Source organism: Sturnira hondurensis, unplaced genomic scaffold (assembly GCF_014824575.4).
Source record: "Sturnira hondurensis isolate 20B ecotype Veracruz unplaced genomic scaffold, ASM1482457v3 Scaffold0006413, whole genome shotgun sequence".
In the NCBI taxonomy this organism is placed as follows: Eukaryota; Metazoa; Chordata; class Mammalia; order Chiroptera; family Phyllostomidae; genus Sturnira; species Sturnira hondurensis.
This window is the reverse complement of record NW_028079044.1, coordinates 54,137,941-54,160,894: the sequence shown is the minus strand read 5'-3', so window position 1 is coordinate 54,160,894 and position 22,954 is coordinate 54,137,941. Positions and strand designations below refer to the sequence as shown.

At 46.3% G+C, this 22,954-nt stretch overlaps 2 protein-coding genes across 2 annotated transcripts; both read left to right on the top strand.

Annotated features, from left to right (window-relative positions):
- Positions 1-5,011: 5,011 nt before the first annotated feature.
- LOC118988796 (probable histone-lysine N-methyltransferase PRDM7) lies at positions 5,012-14,680 on the top strand. The gene is made up of 11 exons (XM_037048751.1): positions 5,012-5,060; positions 5,566-5,652; positions 5,972-6,095; positions 6,361-6,471; positions 7,757-7,806; positions 9,845-10,001; positions 10,609-10,710; positions 10,956-11,227; positions 11,637-11,704; positions 12,836-13,123; positions 14,668-14,680. Exons 2-11 carry the CDS (start codon positions 5,593-5,595, stop codon positions 14,678-14,680), a joined length of 1,245 nt encoding a protein of 414 aa, XP_036904646.1. The 5' UTR covers positions 5,012-5,060; positions 5,566-5,592.
- Positions 14,681-15,106: 426 nt separating this feature from the next.
- On the top strand, positions 15,107-16,821 carry LOC118988795 (histone-lysine N-methyltransferase PRDM9-like). Its single transcript, XM_037048750.1, has 2 exons — positions 15,107-15,155; positions 15,522-16,821. The coding sequence occupies exons 1-2, from the start codon at positions 15,107-15,109 to the stop codon at positions 16,481-16,483; spliced, it is 1,011 nt and encodes a 336-aa protein (XP_036904645.1). The 3' UTR covers positions 16,484-16,821.
- The last annotated feature ends 6,133 nt before the right edge of the window (positions 16,822-22,954 follow it).

The window sequence follows — 22,954 nt, the reverse complement described above, 5'->3', positions numbered from 1 at the left end:
CTTTTTTCCCACAGGACTTGTGTTGTCCATGTGTATTTTTTCACTGGCAGCCACAACACACACACATGCTACCGGCCAGGATCCACATCAGGAAAATATGCTATATGAACATTAACCAAATGAAAATTATATAATGACATAGTAGACTTGAAGACAAAAAAACAATACTACAAATGAACAGGAGTACTTCATATCAGAAAGTTCAAGCCCTGGCTGGTGTAGCTCAGTGGATTGAGTGCGGGCCTGCGAACCAGAGGATTGCAGTTCGATTCCCAGTCAGGGCACATGTCTGGGTTGCAGGCCAGTTCCTGGCAGGGAACACACGGTACATTGTGTGTTTCCGGCAGAGGCAACCATACACTGATATTTCTCTCCCTCTCTCCTCCCCTTCCCCTCTAAAAATAAATAAATAAAATTAAAAAAAAAGAAAGTTCAATATACCAGTTTCACATTTTTATTCACTTTATAACATAAACTTAAAATTATATGCACGGAAAAATTCACAAATTAACAACCATAATAGGAGATTTAACCAACCTCTATAATTCAGGTTCTGTTTCAGAACCAATAAAATCCACAAAAAATAGTAAAAAAATTTAAGAAGTAACATGAGAAGCAAATTGCATTCAGTGTGCGTAAGTACTTCACTACACTCCAGAACGGCAAATCACAGATGCTTTCCAAGGACCCTGGGAATTTTTTTAAAAACTTACCATATAGTGATGTAAATCAAGTTCCAACAAATGGCACATAAAACACATTTATTTCATCCTTTGCCCTCATCTGGAAACCAGTCACAAGGTAACTGAACAGTCCATACCTTGAGATATTGTAAAATACACTTCAAAATACCATTGCCATCAACAGTCATTGACATTCCACTAGAATCAAACATTTTTCTTGTTGACCAGCACTAAGGTGTTATTCCCAAAATAAACAAGAGATGGCAGCACAGAACCGAGCTTGGAGGCTTTTTTTGTTTGGGGTTTTTTTTGTTTGTTTGTTTGTTTTACATTGACTATAATTCTACTGTGGAGCAAGTTTCAAAAAATATATCAAGGGATTGAAATTATATGAAGTATTTTTCTTGCTCTCATTGCAGCTTATCTAGCAATCAGTAATAAAAGATAACTAGAAAGTCCTTATATTTAAAAATTATGAACTACACTTCTAAGTAACCCACAAATTAAATTACAATGGCAGTTAAAAAATAATTTAAATGATAATAATGAATTGTACATAAAAATACTCTGGCAAAAAGTACTGATAAATCCACACATTAGGGAGAAAGCCTGAAAATTCACAAATTTTGAATCATATTACAAACCTGGAATAATAAATGAAATTCAGAGAAAGTGGAAGAATGGAAATATGCAACTAGTGATATCTGGAAGGGTATATATATATTTTATCAAGTGATTTTTATTGTTATTCTATTACAGTTTCCCAATTTTTCCCCTTTGTCCTCCTCCGCGCATCGACCTCACACACCCCAACCTTGTTTAGAAGCATATACACTTAATATAATAGCAGCTATTACCTATTTGGGTAGGATTTTCAATTATATTTATTTTTCTATATAATTTAAGTAAGCAGTAACAACAACCAAAAAAGGCCGTCTCAGAGCTTAAGAAGTACAATGGGAAAACATGGCATAATTTAAAAATAATAATAGTCTAATCTGTTGTGGTGACAACACCAGAGGCCTTTCTTTGCTCACCCAGCGTTTTCCAGTTTTCACTTCTTCATGTGCAAACGCAGCCTAGCACAGAGGAAATGAAAGGTCTACATGAGAAATCATGTAGATGAGTGGAGAAGCCCCAAACAGAACAGCCAGAGAGGGAGTCTGCCCCAAGAATGCTTCACTTCAGGGCCTCCTCACAGCCCTGATGCTACGTAACTAAGAAGCAGCACTACTGAGCTGATACACAGCATGCTGCTTCATGATTCACCTGTAACAACACTGAGCTTCTTAGTAACCCTTCTTTACTCACAGCCATTCTGTATTAAAATTGAGGTATTTGCACTAAAGATTCCTTCTTCACCACATGCCAACCTTGGGACTCCTCTTGGCGTTGACTTGGAGCCAACAACTAAAAATTTATCGAAATGCACATGGACCCCACACACAAACCCAGAGACCCCAAAGCCACACCCCCAAAGACCCCAAATCCGAGATCCATAGCCAAATAGATTCAAACCCAGGACACAGACCTCAGAGACAGGGCCCAGATCCATAACCAAGACTCCACGGCCAGACCCCAGAGTTGGAGCTGGACAAGGAACCCTAGTTGCCAGATGCCAGACACAGAAGCTGAACCACACTAGTCAGGGTTTGTAATATTCTTAATTGCATTTCTGTAAATGACCTTGGATCCAGTACTTAAATATAAAATTGATTGTTTTGATAAGAAATGATTTGCATCTCTCAAACAAACAGTAACTGTGTGACAGTATATTTTGCACTGTGGAAATGTTCCTGCTGGAATAGATTTTGGGAGCAAACTGGACACTTTGGGTGGTCAAGGTGCTATTCAGATAAATAAGGCAGCATGAGCCACTGGATGTAATGAAGATGTGCAGAATTTTTGTTGAGTCACTTTTAAATGCACACATATAAAACCAACTACTTCTCATCCATTATTTTATCTCCAAAAATAATCATAGATAGATTTAAGTAAAGGAGAAAACAAATGACACAACATTCCAAATGACATGAAGGAAAAGCAAATTTTCCTCTCCTCGTTGCCCAGGCCCTGATCCCAGCACATAGTCCCTGTGTCTCCTCCTGGCACGTTCTCTGCCTGGGTTTTTAAAAATATAATTTGTTGCCCTGGCTGGCGTAGCTCAGTGGATTGAGCACGGGCCTGCGAACCAGACAATCGCGGTTCGATTCCCAGTCAGGGCACATGCCTGGGTTGCAGGCCGGTTCCTTGCAGGCTAACTACCAGCATGGGAGGCACAAAAGGCAACCATACATTGATGTTTCTCTCCCTCTCTCCTTCCCCTCTAAAAAATAAATTAAAAAAAAAGATTTAAAAAATATATATATATAATTTGTTTTGCAGAATACTTTTCTCACATAATAACATTATTTAGAAGTTATTCTCTGTTAAAATCCATTAGAACCACCTTATTAGATTTTATTTCTTTAATGAAATATCATATATTCTCACCCATTTTAATGTTCTATAATATTTCATGTTAACACATCATAATTTAATAAATTCTCTTCTACTGAAAACTTTAAAATTATATCTGTTATTATATGTCTTGGATAAAATATATTAAACATACTTCATTTCTTACACAAGGAAGTATAACTAAGGAAAATTTGTAATGCTTTTCTTTCCATTGCATTTATTAATTTGAGAGAGAGAGAGAGTTAGTTGTTCCGCTTATGTATTCATTCACTGGTTGCTTCTTGTATGTGCCCTGATTGGACAATGAACTGACCACCTTGGCTTATAGGCAGGACACTCTAACCAACCGAACTACCAGGCCAGGGCTACTATAAGAAATTTTGGAAGTGGAATTTCTGAATCAGGGGGTATGAGCATGTTGTTTCTGGATGGCTGTTCTCAAAATAACCACTGGAGAGTCTGCACCAAAGGACCCTTCCCTGAGTCTTTCAGAGCAAGGGCACTGCACCTGCTTGCTCATCGGCCTCAGAGATGTCAGGAGTCCTCTGGATCCCCATATGAGCCACCAAATTATGTTTAAAAACATAGCAATCAGTTATTTTACCAGCAGATAAAGGGTTTATTCAGAAACAGTAAAAAAAAATTGCAGTTTAGGACAAGCAAGCTGTAGCAAAAGTTATTGGCAAGATTCATAAGTAAAAGAGAGGACTGTTATGTTACATAGAGAAAGGAGGAAGCTGGTAGGGATCATTTCAACAGAAAGTGCACTGGAGGAAACCATCAGGGTGACGATGGTTTCTCTCTGGCTGAGTCGCTGGGGAGTGAGTTTCTCCTGGGAGCACACGATACATCTTCATGTTGGGGCCTGTGACAGTCTTTCCTGTAATTGACCCTGGGTGATGTTTGTGACAGCAACCCCACTGACCCCCAAGTCCCCTTTAGTGAGGTTTCCCTTTATGCAATTTCACAGTAAGAGGTGGCTTATTTGCCATCCATGTAAACCAAGTTATATTTACGTGCTCAAAACGAGGTAAGGACCAGAAACACTCTTCCCAATAGCAGCTAAACTGACCCTGCTCTGTGAACCCCTGTACACAAATTTGATGTTATTTTTATGCAAAATACTTGTACGTTTTTCCAGTATTTCTAAATTTATTTTGCTTTGCTTGGTTTTATCTCGGCTTCCTATTTCTGAAATGTTTTTACACCTGAGTTAAACATGCCTATTGCTCATAACGCCACTTCTTTGAGACGTGAAATTCTCCCAGTGTGTTTTCCAGTATACTTATTATGTCATTTGTTGTGTTTAAGTATTTGAGCCCTCTGGGACTTATTTTGTGTCCATGAATTGCGTGGTCAGATTTTACTGACTTAAGTTTCCACGGAATGCAATACAGTCTCGACCGCCTCCTCACTGCTTATGCAGCTCTAGCCGAAAGTGGGTTTGAAAAGGGGAGTCGGGGGCACGGACGGGCCTAGATGTAACTTGGGGATCCCGACCACAGTCTGGTGGAACAAAGACACTTTGTCAGGTGGCGGAGGCCCACGTCCACCCTAAGGTCTAGCCCCGGCTCGGAGATCCCAGCTCCTGCGGGATGGACTCCTCACCAGCTTCCCGACAACCAGCCTTGGAGCAGCGGGGTGGGTGACAGGTGTCACGGAGACCCCGGGTAGCCAATCCCCGCGGGGCGGGGCGGGTCTTCCGCTGGCCAATCCGGAACCCAAGGGGTTGTGCCCCTCTGCCCCGCCCTTTCAGCTTCTTCTGACCGCCCATTGGCGGGCAGGGCCCGGGGATCCCAGCACTGATTGGGCGCTATCCAGGATGGAACCTCCCCCCCCCGGGGCGGGAAGCCCCGGAGATCCGAGCGGAGCTCCGCTGAGGTGGGCGGCACGGCAAGGGCCGCGGGAGACTGACCGGTAAGCGGGGAGCCTTGCCGCGGGGAGTCCTTAGCCCGAGACCTTCAAGGTCCAGCCCGAGAGACCCCCGACGCCCTCATCCTGAGGGGCCCCGAGTCCCTTCAGCATCGAGGGGCCCACGTGCGCCAACCCGGAGGACCCCCGACGCTTAGACCCCCAAACAGCCCGAAAACCCCCGTTCCCCTCAGCCCGGGGCCCCCTACGTGCATGTGCTCTTTCCGGAGCTCGCCCGGAAAGACCGAGTCTCCCCAAAGTCAGAGACGCTAAATGCCGTCGTCCTGGAAACGGACTCCGTGCGGGGACCCGGAAGCCCCTCGACGAGAGGCCCCGAGTCTCCTCCGCCGCCGCCGGGGTCTGACCCTCCCCTCCCCCGCCATCAGCGTCCTCAGCCCGAAGACGCCCCGGCCGTCGGCCCCTGCCCCGCAGGGCCCCGCGTCCCCCGCTCCCGGCGCCCCGCCAACGGGAGAAAGGCGTTCGGCCCTCTCAGCGCCTTCTCCTCCCACAGGCGCCTCGGGCTCGGGGCCGGGACGCCATGAACCCCGACGGCGGCCCGCAGCACAGCCCTGAGGGAGAAGCGTGGCGGACGCCTCCGGTGAGCTGAGGGGCGGCGGGGAGCGTGGGGACAGACGCCCGGCCCTCGGGGCGGCCCTGGCTGTGCGCGGGCGGAGCGCTGGTGGGAGAGACGGACTCCGCGGGGCGGGGCCGGCCGGGGAAGTGCGACCCAGGGTGCGAGCGGGCCCCTCGGGACGGACGCAGCCGAGGAACCGCCGCTCGGGGACCCGGGACTCGACCAAGACGGGCTCAGGGCTGGCGGCGCAGGGACCCCCGAGGCCGCGCCCGCTCCCTGCTCCGGGGCCGGGCGCCTTCGCACTCGCGTCGCGAGTCACTGGTGTCTCCACTCTCCTCTCCAGGCCGAAGACGCTTCGGAAGACGCGTCCCTCTGCTCCTCCGGGGAGGAGTGGGTCGCGATGGGAGACCGGGAGGAAGGCCGGTACCGGACCGTGGGGAGGAACTTGGACGCGCTCCCCAGCCCAGGTAGCCAGTGCGCAGGGGCTGGGCCCAGGGGCCAGGGGAACCCGCCGGGCTGCTGGGCTGGCCCCGGCTCAGGCGGCTCCCTCCCGCGTGGACGCCGATGGGGGAGTTTGCTCCTATGTCAGAGCAGGGCTGGCGCTGACGGTGCGGCGCTCACAGCAACCCGCCGTAGACTCTCCCATCCCGTCGGGGCCAGTCCCACGGGCTTCCTGCTGCTTGTTCCTCCTCCAATCTCTGCTTTCAGGACAAAGGTTTCGTCTCTTTCCAGGTCTCAGGGCCCCTGGACCAGCTTTCCTGTGTCACCACCCCAGGCAGGACACCAAGCTCCAGGAGGAGGACCCTGAGGACTCTGATGAAGAATGGGCTCCAAGGCAGCGAGGTGAGGGGCAGGAGGAGGCAGAGCTGCCCTCCCGACACGGACCTGGTGTAGGTCAGGCTGCATCTCGGGACATAACCAGGGGACAGGGTTTGCTTGTCCAGCGGACACACAGGATGCAAAACCTTGTATCATACAGTGAGGGGCTATTCCTGTAAACTTCAAGTGTGCAAAATCACCTTATATATTTATAGACACATTGATAACCTGTAAATGTATAGGAATATACAAGTGAATAAGAAATAACTAATTCAGCCCTGGCTGGTGTAGCTCAGTGGATTGAGCACGGGCCTGCGAACCATAGGACCGCGGTTCGATTCCCAGTCAGGGCACATGCCTGGGTTGCAGGCTGGTTCCCTGCAGGCCAACTCCCAGCAGGGGATGCATGAAAGGCAACCATACATTGATGTTTCTCTCCCTCTCCTTCCCCTCTAAAGATAAATAAATAAATAAAATTTTTAAAAAAAGAAATAACTAATTCAGAATAGTTGTCACAAGAGAGGAAGGCAGGTCTGGCCGATGAGGAGTGTCCTCACACCTTGGCTGCCCGATAACCTGCACGGAGACAGACGGGAACAGTATTAACCATGGCGATGATGGGAGCTGGAGAGAGGCCAGAGTAGTGAGTAGTTTTATCACTGTATCATTTCCTGATGTCGGCCATGGGGCCGTTCAGTCCTATATCATGAGTGTTTTCGGTGAGTAGGGTCAGTCCACTTTCCTGGGTCTGGGGTTGAAACACAGCTGAAGCCAAGATGTGATCTTCAACTTGACTGGAATTCTGTTTCTGTGATCAGCAGACTGTGGATGCCAACCAGAGTCTAATGATAAGGAAGGGTGTGGATGGCCAGTATGTGCACAGGGGGGAGGATCCCAGAGAAGGGAAGTAAGGGGGTCGTGGTGCCCTTAGCCTGGGCAAGGCCAGTTTGAATGAAGACAACAGGATGGAGAAAGGGTTATGTTGAAGACATGGAGTTTCTGTGCAGTTACTTTTATTACATTTTTGTCAGGAGGGGCCAATTTATTTTTTAATAAATGATAATAGGTGCTTTATGAACATAGGGTGAAGCATAGATGACACTTTGTCTATTTTTTTTTATCATTCCAATGAAATTAGTGGATGGCCCCAGTAGAAGCATAGGCCTTAGTGATACCTCAGAAAACATTTTCCAGTCATCCTGGGATTGTTCTTGGACTACTCTCATTCAGAATTCTGTGTTCTTAATAAGAATCTCCAGATTTTGGAAACATTTATGAATGAAAACACTGATTCCTCATCATCTTTCAGTGAAACCTTCTCCAGTGGCCTTCAGGAGTAAACACAGTAAACATCAGAAGGTAACTGTTTCCCAAATCCTGTTGACAAGAAAATTTTCCTCATGGATAGAAATGCAGGTAAGAGTACCAAAATGCAGAAAGTATCCTAGGAACTGCTGCCTTCCTTTCCTGGTCTCTTCAACACATTGTCCAATATTACCATCTTTTTTAGAGATTTTATTTATTGATGTTTTAGAGAGAGGGGAAAGGAGGGAGAAAGTGAGGGAAAGAAGCATGTGCAAGACACCTGTGTGGGTTGCCACTCACCCGCCCCCAAGTAGGGAACCTGAACTGCAAGCCAGGCATGTGCCCTGACTGGGAATAGAACTGGTGACCTTTCAGTCTGCAGGCCAGCACTCAATCCACTGAGCCACACCAGCCAGGACTCATCATCATCTTAATAGTTAACAACTACAGTAACAATAGTGACTACCATTTGTTTCATTCTCACAATGTTTCAGACTTTAAGAATTCGATGTGAATAAACTCACTCAAACATTACAACAATCCGATGAGGTATGTACTATATAACTGTTTCCATTTACGATAAGGAAAATGAATCTTTCACAAATATATAAGTGTTTGACTATGTCTCTAAGATCACAGTATCAGTGGTAGTGCAATCTAACCCATATTTGCTTCTCTAAAACACTTATAAACTCATTAAAATTTTCAGAGTTTTCACCTCACCACTGTGACCAGTTAGTTCGTTCTCATGCTGCAAAGGGGAAGATTGCCAGTTTGATTCCTGGTCAGGGCGCATGCCTGGGTTGTGGGTCAGCTTCCAGGTTGGGGTGTTTGTGAGAGGCAAGTAAGCGATCAATCTTTCTCTCTTTCTCTCTTTCTCCCTCACTTCCCCCTCTCAAGAAAATGAATAAAATCTTTTTTAAAAATTAGAAAAATGAACTTTCATAGTTTCTAAAGTTTACATTGTCTTATCCATATGTCATTACATCATTCATCTGACTGATGGTTTCAATCAAAGTTCTTCTCTGCTATGCTGAAGTGAGAGATGCACTAAGACTCTCTGACTAAGGAAAGTGTACAATGTGTAGGCAGTTTGTACAGTGGATGGTCCCAGATGAAGAAGAATGTAGTGTCCAGGATCACAGCCTCCTACCCTAATTCAAGAGCATCTCCCACTCCTGAGGAGCTTCAGGTTTCATGATTGAGAAACAACAAATAATAAAATGACTTAAGGACATCATATAGGTTATACCCTCTTCTATAGAAACTCATCCATTTGGAACTGATTTCAAATGCCCTTTCTTACAGGGTGAAGTAACAGCTTCTTTGTCTGAGTTCCAATGAGGCCACTCTCATCCTGTTTAGAATCATTTGTTCAACCCGCCTCCCTCCATGTTGTGAGCTCTTTGAGAGGCTGGTCCGTACCTGAGACTTCTCAGAAGTCACAGGCCAAGATCGGGGCCCCTGAGGGCCCCCAAATGTTTGCCGAATGAATGATTTCACAATTACAAATTAAACTAGAAGATGATCAATGAACGCTGAAGGTATTTTCTGTGAGATGTGAAATATGGAGAGAGTTGAGGGGTAAATTGATAGCAGGACTGTAATCTTACATACTGTATTCCACAATTCACAGAACACTTTCGTGAGCATTATTTACTTGCACGTTCACTGTGACATTGAAAATTAGCATGTTAGAGGTTGAAACTAAAGACAACTAGCTACTGATACAGCCTTATTCAAACAGAATTGGTGGGAACCAGCTAATCTAAGTACAAACATTCTTTCTAAGGTACTGCAAATTTTATCACCATTTTATTTATTGTCTAGATATGTTTCTGCCAACTATTTCTTTATTCTCTTCCCAATATCCTTCATTCTCAATATTATACAGACAGTTGAAAGAAAAGAGCCATAAGGCATGGGTTCTAATCTTGGATTCATTACCCACATTGGCCCTATCCCCTCTAATATTCATACTCCCTAGATGTTTCTAAGAGTTGAAGTATTAAAGACATGCATGTAAAATATACCATAAGCTTTAAAAAATTAAATACATGTTATCTTTTAATATGTGACTCTTATATTGAAGGCAACATCCAAGATACCATTAAGCAATGAATATAATTTGAAGGAATTGTCAGGAACAGCAAATTTGATGACTGCAAGTGACTCAGAGCATGCCCAGAAACCAGTGTTCCTTCCTGGAGAAGCATGTGCCTTTGAAAAGCACACTAGACGAAAATCGGGTAAGAGAAAATACTTTGGAAACTTTAGTTCCTCTAAGTCCTATAGAAGGGCTCATAAGTATGACCTAGCTATGTGGGGAGGACTGCATGGGCCTGGATTTAAGCTGGGCTAAGCTGAGACTGAAGTTAGGAATGGAGCTTTGGGCAAATCCTATAAATTCTCTGAGCTCCCAAATGCTAATGTATAAAGTGAAGATAAGGAAACATCACTCATATATTGTTTGAAAACATTAAATTTAAAACAGTTGACACATGCAGCTGGTCCAATAAATCCATATGTGATAATAGCAACCAAACATTATTTGTGTTCTGTGCCCAGGCCTTTACTCAATGCCTAACACATAATGTGCACTCAATAAATATTTTATGAATGATTAAAGGTTGGCAAGTTAAAACTGGTAATGGGAAGATCTGGAAACTAAAATTGAATCAGTCATCTATAGTTAGTGTGGAGTCTTCATCTTCTGAACTAATAGTTACCAGAGTAAAATACCAGAGTATGCAAAAGGACAGGTGATCACTTGATGAGAGCAGATTGTGTTATCTGACAAAATGGTAACTAACACTCCAGACCCCACCAACCTCGCTCACCTGGCCTCCAACTCAGAACTCAGGAGAAAGGAGATTGACTTGAAGATGTACAGCCAGCAAGAAAGAAAGGGTCATGTGTTCCAAGAGATCAACGAGCCCCAGGATGATGACTACCTTTGTAAGTGACCCTCACTAAGAAGCATTTTATGCTTCTTATGCTATAGCATTTTATGCTATCATAATTAAGAAATTATGATACAATAATTTCATCTAGTCCTTTGGTCCCCAAATCATTCCCTTCCTCTAGTGACCTGGAGTACAGGATTGAGTCTCAATGATGTCAGTGTGGGACTCCCTCTGAAGCTCTTTGTGTCCAGGAACGTGTGCTACACCTTCCCTAACCCCTGTTGCTCTCGCCTCCAGATTGTGAGAAGTGTCAGAACTTCTTCATCAACAGCTGTGCTGTGCATGGGTCCCCTACATTTGTACAGGACAGTGCAGTGGACAAGGGGCATCCCCACCGCTCAGCCCTCACCCTGCCCCCTGGGTTGAGAATTGGGCCATCCAGCATCCCTGAGGCTGGCCTTGGAGTGTGGAATGAGGCAGGTGATTTGCCCATGGGTCTGCACTTTGGCCCTTATGAAGGACACATCACAGAAGATGAAGAGGCAGCCAAGAGCAGATACTCCTGGCTGGTGAGAAGTCTTTGTCTCTTCCACTTTGCTCTGGCTTCCCACATTCCTTCTGAAGCTTGGAGGGACCTCACCTCTTATGTGCTAGACATGGAGGGGACAATGTGGTTAGCTCTGTGTACTCACTGGACTTTACATGAACACAGAGCTCCTGTTTAAGGGTCAGGAAGTAAGTGGGAGCAAAGTGGTGCAGATATAACTAGTGGCTTCTCCCTTGTTGGGCTCCTGCTCTGATTGGACGGATAGACTTAGACATGTAGGTGATGAGTAAGAAAAATATCATGTGGTCACAGCTGGCAGTTGAATCCCTGTACAGGTGGAAAGAGCTCTGATGACTGTGTAGTAAAATATTCTGACTATTACCTTCCCTCAAAAAAAATAAAAGGTCTTTAACTTCTTTTCTGAAACACAGATTGCCAGAGGGAGAGACTGCTATGAGTATGTGGATGGAAAGGACAGGTCCTGGGCCAACTGGATGAGGTGAGGTCAACAGGTCTCTGGGTGCCAGAGGGGACTCTTCATCCCCCTCAAACCCATATATCTTTCCCTCTCATCATGCCTCCCTCAGTGGTCTCCCTCAATCCTTTTTTCCCTCTTTTTCTCCATACAGTGTTCTTTTATTTCAGGGGACTTTTAGGAAGAAAGTATAGCATGTGTCCTCAAAATATAAAGCTCTCTGCTAGACACAACTTGGGCGCTGGAAAGGACCTTAAAGAGCCTAGATTCACTGGGGACACTGGATTACTTTGCTTTATCAAATGAACATTAATTAAGCATTTACTATATTCTAGTTATGATGAAGGAATACATTCCTTCAGATCACACAACCCATTTCCTTATGGAGGACCTCTTGCAGACAGACATAAAAACAACTGCTTTTAGAAACTATAATTTTTAAGAAGTGCACGGTGTTAGGATAGCACAAACCAAGGGTTGCCTAAACCTGTGAGGGCAGCAAATCATCCCAGCTTCACTCCAAACTAGAACTGGGCTTTGAGGCCTGCAGAGGAACGGTCATGCTCCCCTTTCCTGAAAGGGGCTCTCTTTTATCAGGGATAACAAAATGTGAATGAACGACTCTTCTTGTGTTTTATTGTACTAAAACAAAAAGACCTCCAATTTTCTATGGTAATCTTGGCCAGGCAAGTGAATGGTACCCCAAATAAATAAAGTGTAGGGGGGGGTTGGAGAAAGGTCTCGCAAGAGAAAACAGACATAGGCTGAGTACTGGATACTTAGTGAGCTAATTTAGAAGCAGAGCCCTAGATCAAGCACCAGGTTCTATGGTGTGAGACAACTTGATTTAGAGTTTGGAGAAGCCAGAGATCACTGGATATTATGGCCAGTCAGGGTGGAGATTAAGTCTAGAACTGGGTTTTAGAAAATAATATTAGGCAGGATGAATACTGCCAGCAGTACTTGGAGGTAGGAGTTCCCATGACTCGCTGACAGATGCTCAGGCACTGAACAGATGCCCCAGGAGCCTTAGGGGCAGTGGGCAACACCAGAGCCTGAGGGCCTTAAGAATCAGTGAGGAACTGGACATGGCTGTAATAGGAACTGAGAATTCATCACTGTGGTTTTCTTTCCCTTCATCTGCCTCAACCCCAGGTTTGTGAACTGTGCCCGGGATGATGAAGAGCAGAACCTGGTGGCCTTTCAATACCACGGGCAGATTTTCTACCGAACCTGCCGGGTTGTCAGACCGGGCTGTGAGCTGCTGGTCTGGTGCGGGGACGAGTATGGCCAGGAGCTGGGCAGCAAGTGGGGCAGCAAGTGGAAGAGAGAGCTTGCAGCTGGGAGAGGTGGGTACCACTGTCCTTCAAAACAGAAAGAGAAGAGATTCTCCATAGAAATATTCATGACCCAAGTCTTAAATGGAGTAAAATCTACTCTAGAGTCAGTCAAGGTTCAAATCAGATGCTACAGAAATTCACAATGCATTCATATGCCTTTTACTCTTAGGCAAAATTTTTATATTTTTATTTTTTTAAAAATTCATGAACAAAACATACAACCACATATAGTGCTGAAAGACTGAGAGGCAAAACAAAAATTTTCAAGCACTAACCAGTTCTCTCACCAAGGCAGTGGGAGAATACTGACACTTTTATATCTGTTTTCTGACACTTTTATAGCTGTCTCTTCTTAATGGTCCTCCATACTTCTAAATAAAACATTTTTGTTTGTAGGCATTCATTATTTTTTAAAGATTTTGTCCTGGCTGGTGTGGCTGAGAGGATGGAGCGCTGGCCTGTGAACTAAAGGGTCACAAGTTTGATTCCCACTAGGGGAGCTGACTGGTGAAAGACGGAAACTCAGACACACGTGCTTGCATGTGCATAACACTACAGAGCAGTTAGTGCTTTGGGGGAAACTAATCCAGGATCATTGCCTAGGGATCGATGTGAGGGAAGGTGCAGTGTGGCAGGTGGTCCAGGAAGGGGTCTCTCTAGATACAACATTTACCTAAGTGTACTGCAGGCAAAGGATGCCAGGCCAAGGGAGCAACTAGTGCAGGGAAGAAAAGAGGTGCAGTGTTGACTTGTTTGAGGGTCACTCAGGTCTTGTCTCAGCATAGAGGATAAGAATGGAGTTCAGATAGATGCTTAGCAACCTGGAAATGCCGTGACGATGATCCTACTTGAGACACTGGGGACTTTCCTGAGTGAAAGTGTGCAGTTGTCAGCTGTTGAGTGGTGTGTTCTCTGTTCTGATCATACTTCGTTAGTTTTTAGAAAATAAACTCCAGTGGGGAATCCTCTCAGAGATTACTTCATCTCCAAGTGAGAGAGCATGGTAGATTGGCCAGAGAGACACAGGAGTCAGGCATGTAAGACGTGTGGTTGGAGAAATATTTTGAAACAGGAGTTCTCTGTGTTTGAAATGGGCTAGCGCTGAATGAAATGAAGCATGAATATCTGGTGTGAGGCTTGAGGAAGGACTTTTTAAAAGATTTTTATTTATTTATTTTTAGAGGGAAAGAGGGAGAAAGAGAGGGAAACATGAATGGCTGGTTGCCTCTCACATGCCCCCTACTGGAGACCTGGCCCACAATCCAGGCATGTGCCTGACTGAGAATTGAACCTGCAACTCTTTGCTTCTGCCACTCGACCACTGAGCCACACCAGCAAGGGCAGGAAGGACATTTTATTTGACTGTTTTGGAAACCAGAGAGAAGCAATTCCTAGTTGGGGCCTGTGGTTTTCCTTTTTAACATGACTTGGAAGATACTGATACATGGAAAAGGTCACTGCAGTTCCATCCACACAGGGAGTGAAATGGCCTCTCGTGATCCTTGAAAGCCCCTAGTCTGGGCAATATTAGAAAAGACCCTTGGTGTGGGCTTTCTAGATTTATGAAGAGGCACTGCAAAAAATAAAAAGGAAAATAAACTGCAAGTGGACACTTTGAGGGGTAAAGAGCTTGCGTTGTCACCACAGTAAGAAGGATTGATGGGGCAGGTCTTACCAGGAGACGTATCATATGGCCCAAGCGTTCTCATCAACATCTCCCTGACAAAACCTTTCTCTTTCAGCAGAACCAAAGCCAGAGGTTCACCCATGTCCCTCCTGCTCTCTGGCCTTTTCCAGTCAGAAATTCCTCAGCCAACACATGAAACTCAATCATCCCTCTCAGATTCTCCAGGGAACATCTGCAAGAAAAGAGCTCCAAGCAGAGGAACCCTGTCCAGAGGATCAGAATCGGCAGCACCAACATACTAATACACACAACTGGAATGATAAAACTGAAGGTCGAGAGGCTACAGAGAAAGAGAGGTCCAACCCTTTGCTTAAAAGGATCAGTCAAAAGAGAATCTCAAGATCCTCTTTCCAACCTTCCAAAGAACAAGTTACAAGCTCTAATGAGCATGAGCGAATGATGGAAGAAGAGCCCCGCAGAGGCCAGAAAGAGACTCTAGAGGGTGCAGGCAATTTCTTTGTGAAAGTAGGAATGTCAAGAATTACAACAACCGAGCATGGAGGATGTTTGCAAGGCTTAAATGATGGGTCACATCTCGTCAGAGGCCAGAGAACACACTCTGGGGAGAAGCCCTATGTTTGCAGGGAGTGCGGGAAAGGCTTTCCATGCAAGTCAGCTCTCATCACACACCACAGGACACACTCAGGGGAAAAGCCCTATGATTGCAGGGAGTGTGGGAGAGGCTTTACACAGAAGGCACATCTCATCACACACCAAAGGACACACTCAGGGGAGAAATCCTATATTTGCAAGGAGTGTGAGCGAGGCTTTACATGCAAGTCACATCTCATCACACACCAGAGGACACACTCAGGGGAGAAGCCCTATATTTGCAAGGAGTGTGGGCGAGGCTTTACGTGCAAGTCACATCTCATCAAACACAGGAGGACACACTCGGGGGAGAAGCCCTATGTTTGCAGGGAGTGCAGGAGAGGCTTTACATGCAAGTCAGATCTCATCAGACACCACAGGACACACTCAGGGGAGAAGCCCTATGTCTGTAGAGAGTGCGGGAAAGGCTTTACACAGAAGTCAAATCTCATCTCACACCAGAGGACACACTCAGGGGAGAAGCCCTATGTTTGCAGGGAGTGCGGGAGAGGCTTTACATGCAAGTCACATCTCATCACACACCAGAGGACACACTCAGGGGAGAAGCCCTATGTTTGCAGGAAGTGCGGGAGAGGCTTTACATGCAAGTCACATCTCATCACACACCAGAGAACACACTCAGGGGAAAAGCCCTATGTTTGCAGGGAGTGCGAGAGAGGCTTTACACAGAAGTCAGCTCTCATCATACACCACAGGACACACTCAGGGGAGAAGCCCTATGTTTGCAGGGATTGCGGGAACGGCTTTACATGCAAGTCATATCTCATCAGACACCAGAGGACACACTCAGGGGAGAAGCCCTATGTTTGCAGGGAGTGCGGGAAAGGCTTTACATGCAAGTCAGACCTTATCACACACCAGAGGACACACACTGGGGAGAAGCCCTATGTTTGCAGGGATTGTGGGAGAGGCTTTACATGCAAGTCAGCTCTCATCACACACCACAGGACACACTCGGGGGAGAGGCCCTATGTTTGCAGTGAGTGCGGGAAAGGCTTTACATGCAAGTCACACCTCATCAGACACCAGAGGACACACTCAAGGGAGAAGTCCTATATTTGCAAGGAGTGCGGGCAAGGCTTTACATACAAGTCAGATCTCATCACACACCACAGGGCACACTCAAGGGAGAAGCTCTATGCAAGTGGACTGAGTGAGTCCTGAGCATTAATTTGCACATCAATAGCCATAGGAAGTCTATGGTCTCTTACTCTCCCCAAGATTCCAATTACTATGCAAGTTATTGGTAATCAAATCCTCCATATTTATGACAAGAGATGAGATGGACAAACAGTTCCATGAGTGATATGGGGATGTCAGCACCAATCTCCATGGCATTTTGACATTCTTTTCTAAAATGTTTGTCTTCATACAAATATGTAGCCCACATCTCATTGCCCCCATCACTGAAAGCAGAGAGTTCCATAAGAGCCACAAAGAACTCACACAGCCACAGAAATTCAACTCCTGCAAATGCATAAGTCTTTAGTCAATCTACTTTGGTTTCTGCCCAAAAAGAGGGACTTGAGACAGATGCATCAGAGAAGGGAATTCCCCGGACTCCTGGGAAGTGGGGCCTTTTCTCCTAATAGGCTCCCTACAGTCCTCCCTTGGCTTCTCTTGGCTCTTCTAGTTTCCTACAACCTATGGAGCCTCAGAGGTGAATCACACGGAGAAATGTATGTGAGCCGGGCTCAGTATGTACACCTCGTCTTCCTCACTGTCCTTGCGGCCCCTTCAGGGTCAGCATTTTCTGGTGAACAGCATAAAGTTCCCACATCAGTCCTTAGTGTGAGTCTCAGCTCTGTCTTCTCCAGCTGTGTGATGTAAGGCATGATTCTCAACTTCTGTCTGCCTGCTTACTACTCTGTACAACGGAAATGGGAACTCCAGCCTTTCAGTTTAACATTCAAACTGGAGTCAGCACAGAAAGAATCTGGCAAGAGGATCACTGAGGTCACAAGTCCTGCTGAACAGCCTTCAGTGCCCATGTCTTCTGGGTCTTTAGTGCTGGACAAAGGAAGATAAGGACAGGGTAGGAGTCTGTAGCCAAATTCAGAATTTGAGCAGACCCCACTGCTTTCACCACAGAGACTCAGATTCTCCAAGAAGGCCTGAGGTGGGAGATTCACTTCCCTCCAGGTCACCACCCTCCCACTGACCCTGTGCACCTTCAGAGCTTCTTCAATACAGGTAGGTGGTACTGAAGAGTGACCTGTGAAACAAGACCCATGGCTACCCCTTGCTGAGAACTGACACTGGGAACAGCATGTGCCCCCACTGGTGTGTTAGGTTAGATGGTGAGCCAAGGCAGGAAGAACAAGGAAGACATGTCTCCCACTAACTCAGCAGTCTTGATCCTGGTCCAATTCTATTGCCATATTATCCAGCATCAGAAGAAACACCATGCTAACACATTGACATTTTAGGTATCATTCCCAGTATCTGAGAAAGAAAGGATTTGAAACTTCATTCCAAGGCCTACAAGATGGGAGAGGGTCCACAGCACTTATGGAAAGGACCTGTAAGTCAAATTTGGCTAATTGCCTCTGGTCACTATCTGATTTATGAGAGGGTCCCTAGTGATGACAGAAAAAGCCCATAGGTAACTGGGTAATTGCCTCAACTTTAATTCTGCCACGTGTCTATATTACAAGATGACCAAATGGGATTGAAGCAAGATAAGGATTCAGGCTAATGACCCGCACACTTACCTACATTTGGGTAGTCATGTCCCCCATGGAAGGTGGCACCGCTTTTACCTGTCAATCAATATGTAACTTCTTCCACCACCACCCCATTCCACCAACTATATGAGTCCTCAGGACAAAGGACCTGGTGCCCTTGCCACTCAAGCTCCTGTCTTTCACTCCCACCTCAGCAAGACTTGTCCTCTTCCATGAGAACGTATCACTACTAAACCCTGCTTGTGTGCTAATACACTTGCTGATTTGTAATTTTTAACTGCATTGACATGAACTGAGTTTCTCCTGTGACAGATGCACCCAATCTGCATGTGGCATTCATGAAGCCTGCAACACAGAAGCTTCTGTAATGCACTTTCCTTGTACCTGGATCACACAGGGCTTCGTACACCAATGAAAACATCTTGAAATTACTTATTTGATCTTTAATCTTTTGTTTGTGGAGTGAAGTCTGATGGGATAATGGACATGCACAATATTGGTCATTCCTTGCCACCCATTCACAGACTGTCCACAATGGCCCAAGAACACAAAATTCCCATGGACCCAATGGGTGGGAGTCCAACAAGACTCAGGGTGAGAACAGGGTAAACATCTGCATCTGTATAAGCATAAGGAAGGGTGCCAACAGCTCCAGGAGGCCACACTTTTCTTAGAACCAGAGCTGAGTTTAATACACAGAGATGGTCAACAATTAGGGCCCAATCATACCCTGTCCTGCATGAGGGAGACCTAAGCATGACCTTAAGCATGACCCACCTTGTTCCTGCTGGAGTGGGTTCACCCAAGGGGGACACCCACCCCCATGACCTGAAGTGAGGACCTTCCTTCCAGTGTGAGGCTTGTGAAGAAGAGTATCTACGTAATCTACATGGATTTCAATAATAAGTTGACATGTGCACTGACCAGCAGTGCCCACAGAGTTATGGATGATCAAGACAAATTCACACGGACTACCGAATCCTGTGGAAAAAAGGGGCAGGACACTCTAGGGGAGAGTGCTGCCTACCCTTTGCCTAGACAGGCTTTTTTTTTTTTAAATTTATCTTTGGAGGGGAAAGGAAGGAGAGAGGAAGGAAACATCAATGTATGGTTGCTTCTCGTGCATCCCCTGCAGGGAACTGGCTCCTGCCGGAAACTGGCCTGCAACCCAAGCCTGTGCCCTGACTGGGAATCGAACCGTGATTGTCTGGTTCACAGGCCCGTGCTCAATCCACTGAGCTACACCAGCCAGGGCCAGGCTTTTTTTTTTTTTTTTTTTTTTTGCAGGAATTCAGGTACAACTTATTAATCATGGATAGGCAGTAAACAGTAGATAGTATAAAAAGAACCTTATGAGCCTCTCCTAAATCAGGGTCTGTCAACTAAAAGGCTATAAAACTGGGAAAATAAAAACATTTAACTAAAACAATTCTTAGCAAAGCAGGTTTCACAGGATTGTTAAGAATTCTTTCTCTTGCCAGATTACACCGGATCCTGCGCTGGCTGGTAAAAGGTTGCACTGTCTTCCCCGTCACAGGTTTTCAGCCTTAAGTGGATTAGAGCCAGGAAGGACTTCTCCCAGAGGACATGGGGACTGGGCTATGTCAGAATAGCTGGCGGGGAGGGGGGTAAGAGTCTATCATTCCCTCTTTGTCGAATACCCCCTGAGTCCTTCCATGGTGGCCTCCCAAGTGATCGAGTCTGGCTTAGGTTGCTCCTTGCTGTGAAGAGTCTTACCCGTCATAGATCCTTGATCATGCACTGGGGACAGGGGGATGAAGCAGGGGCAGCATCTGCTGCCAGAGACAAGCCTTGTCTCCTCAGTGGCTTGCATCCCGGAGGTCGCACACTCAGCCTTAAACGGTTACAATTCCTGAAACCAGGCAGAGCAGTTCCCAACAATAAAAATCCACTATTATTTTCTTGTATGCTTTTTTAAAGGATGGTGTATTTCTTGGGTTTTGTTTCTTTCCCCTGTTTCTCCCACCACCACCACAGCCCAGAGAGAACACCATAAACTCAATATTCTGGTGCTTTCAGCATGGGCCATGGGAGAAAAGCAGAATCCTGGTATAATGCTGGCATCATGGCTGGCACTGAAATACAGTGGGAAGGGGAACCCACAGACTGCCAGGTGATGGTCACTATGACCCCCCGCCAGGTCAGACCCTGGAGCTTTCCCAGAAGGCTTTGTGATTCAAGATGAGTAGACAGCCCTGGCTGGTGTAATTCAGTGGATTGAGCATGGGCTTGTGAAGCAAAGGTTCACCAGTTCAATTCCCAGTCAGGGCACATGCCTGGGTTGCACGCCAGGTCCCCAGTAGGGGACACATGAGAGGCAATCACACATTGATGTTTCTCTCCCACTCTTTCTCCTTCCTTTCTCCCTCTCTAAAAATAAATAAATAAAATATTTTTTTAACAAAGATAAGTAGACAGGTCTGTTTCCCACCCCCCTCCCTCTCAGCAGCAAACCACATTCCTGATGTAGCTGTCAGCCTCCAAGGTGTCCCCCAAATCCTTATGATATCACCCCGGACCTTGTACAGTCCCTCTTTCACACAACTGAGCTGATCTGTTTTGTGAAAATGGTGTGCAACTCTCAAAGCTAAGTCATGAACAGCCCTTTTGTTTCAGCCTTGCTCACATAGTTCACATGGTCTCAGACCACCTTGTGCAGGGAGCTGGGTATTTACACAGCCCTCCCTCCTATCTGCCAGTGGCTGGCAGCCACCATCCTTATTTTGAAGTGGAGGCTCCAAGGTGTGAGTGTAGCCTGACATCTGCTGTATTCTGAGCCTCTTGCCCTTGACAGATAGCTGAGGTTACTGTCGTGTCCCCATGACACCTGGTATGCCTCCAAGGCATGCTAGCTGCACCTACTGGCTTCCCAACTCCTCCACATGACACTGTGATCGACCTGGATAGGGTAGGTCAATAGTCCTTGGTCAAAAGGACATCAGTGGCTGAGGCAACAGGACACAATGGCCAAATGCTTCCATCACACATTTGACTCTGACTACAGTGGTAACTGCAGCTGTGGCCAGTCCCACCTGGTTTATGTTCTGATTGTCTGCCACCCAGGGTAAGGGGGCTGTGGGCTGGCTTGGGGACCACAGCTGGGCTGTTGAGGGGGTTACTCACCAGAATGGTCAGCCACGAACACAGACCAGCTCACTGCCTTCCAAGCTGGGGCCAGGTAAGCCTTTCTGAAATTTGGCACATTTGTCTTGACACCCAGACCCTTCCCTGTCTGTTCCTGGTCTGGCCCCTGGTCTGGCCCCGGTCCTAACTGTCCTGGGAAGTTCCTGACCCAGCCCCTGAGAGTCACCTAAGAGTTACTAAAGAAAACTTTTTTAAAAAGTATTTTTTTACAGTAAGAGATTGTTAATCTCATCACTTGGAGAGAACTGTAACATTTTGAAATTTTCACTTTAAGATTTTCTCTTGTAGACTCTCATATTTGATGGGAACTTTTTTTTTCTGATGATATGCAGTTACTGTTTTTAAAAAGTGAGTTTGGAAAATACAGAAAATAAAACCACCCATTATTCCATAATCCAGAAGGCACACCAATTAACACAGCAAGTTAGAGCTCTCTGTTCATCACACACATGGGTGCACCTGCAGTTTCCTTTACAAATGGTACTGAGCCCCGTCTGAGTTCCTCAGCACGCTCTTTCCCTTCCACATGTCTTTGACACCGTCCTTCAGTTTCCACAGTTACACTGGATCCCACACCCTTGGGTTGAGGTCTCACCAACTCCCTTTGTTGGATAAGAATGGTGTTTCTGGGAAGAATCTATATAGCACACATTAGCCTAGTAATGGTACAGATGTGAATGTGCAGTGTGTGCAGTGCATTCATGGCCCAGGAAAGCTCTCCAGTGTCCTGCAGTTAAGGGGACAGCACATTCCACCTTCGGGCCTCGCAGGATGTCAACATCCTCCTCTCAGCCTTCTTCTGAGGAAGGTGTTTCAAAATCCTTGAGGCCATGGTAGGGGTGGGGACACTGCTTTCTAGGGAGCAGAGGAGAAACACGAGGCTGAGAAGTGGCTCTCAGGTGGGACCACAGGCACTGTCCTCTGTGCCCTAGTCTATTTCTCTATGGTTTTGCAGCTTTTTTCTCAGGTGATGCCTTCTAATAAGGGCCCCCAAATGCCTCAGATGCTATGGTTGGTAATGGAAGGTCAGGATGCAGCAAACCCAAGCCCCTCCCACAGGTCAGCATGGCATGGACAGTCACTGGGCTTACTGGACAGTTAGGCTTGTGCTGTGATCTCTCTCCCGTTGTCCTTTTAGGAAGCTCTCTCTGGGCACCAGATGGACTACTGATGTTCCCCAATGACTCCCTTGGTCTCAAGAGACAAAGGAGAGACTGGGCTATCCCTCCCATCTACTTCCCAGAGAATGACTGAGGCCCAGTTCCAAAAGTGTAGGTCAGGAATTGACAGACCTAGGCAGGCCTAGGAGGAACGGAAAATCACCAGGCGGGAAACTGCACTGCGGGAAACTGCCTGCCTGGGAAACTGCCTACCGACCCTACCCAGGACGAACAGATGCTCAGCTAAGATTGGGGTCTGGGGTCGACCTATCCAGCGTAACAGGAGGCGGCTTTAACCTGAGGCTGAGAAGATGTACCAAGAACAATGGTCAGCAGAAACAGCACCCAGCCACCAGCTCTAGCCGATCAGACTCTGACACCCCAATCAGTTACCCTTTGTGGGGTTTTGAGCTTAAAAACCCTGCTCTAAGAACAACCGAGTGAATCCCAATCTCCTTTGGTTGGCCCCACTTTCTCCACGTTCCCCCACTAATAAACCCTGCAACTTAGCTCACTGTGTCTGTCTGGTTTTTTTAATGACTCCGACCTAACAGAAATGGCCAAGGGCAAGCTCTGATCTCATTCCGGGAGCCCTGCTGAGGGAATTCAGACTTAATGGGGAC

What these genes read in the sequence shown, in the direction of transcription:
- LOC118988796 (XM_037048751.1), top strand. Translation starts at nt 5,593, where the DNA reads ATGAACCCCGACGGCGGCCCGCAGCACAGCCCTGAGGGAGAAGCGTGG. An exon ending in GGACGCGCTCCCCAGCCCAG is followed by an intron (nt 6,096 to 6,360) that starts GTAGCCAGTGCG and finishes GTCTCTTTCCAG; the next exon opens with GTCTCAGGGCCCCTGGACCA. An exon ending in ATGGGCTCCAAGGCAGCGAG is followed by an intron (nt 6,472 to 7,756) that starts GTGAGGGGCAGG and finishes ATCATCTTTCAG; the next exon opens with TGAAACCTTCTCCAGTGGCC.
- LOC118988795 (XM_037048750.1), top strand. Translation starts at nt 15,107, where the DNA reads ATGGAAGAAGAGCCCCGCAGAGGCCAGAAAGAGACTCTAGAGGGTGCA. An exon ending in AGAGACTCTAGAGGGTGCAG is followed by an intron (nt 15,156 to 15,521) that starts GCAATTTCTTTG and finishes GGACACACTCAG; the next exon opens with GGGAGAAGCCCTATATTTGC.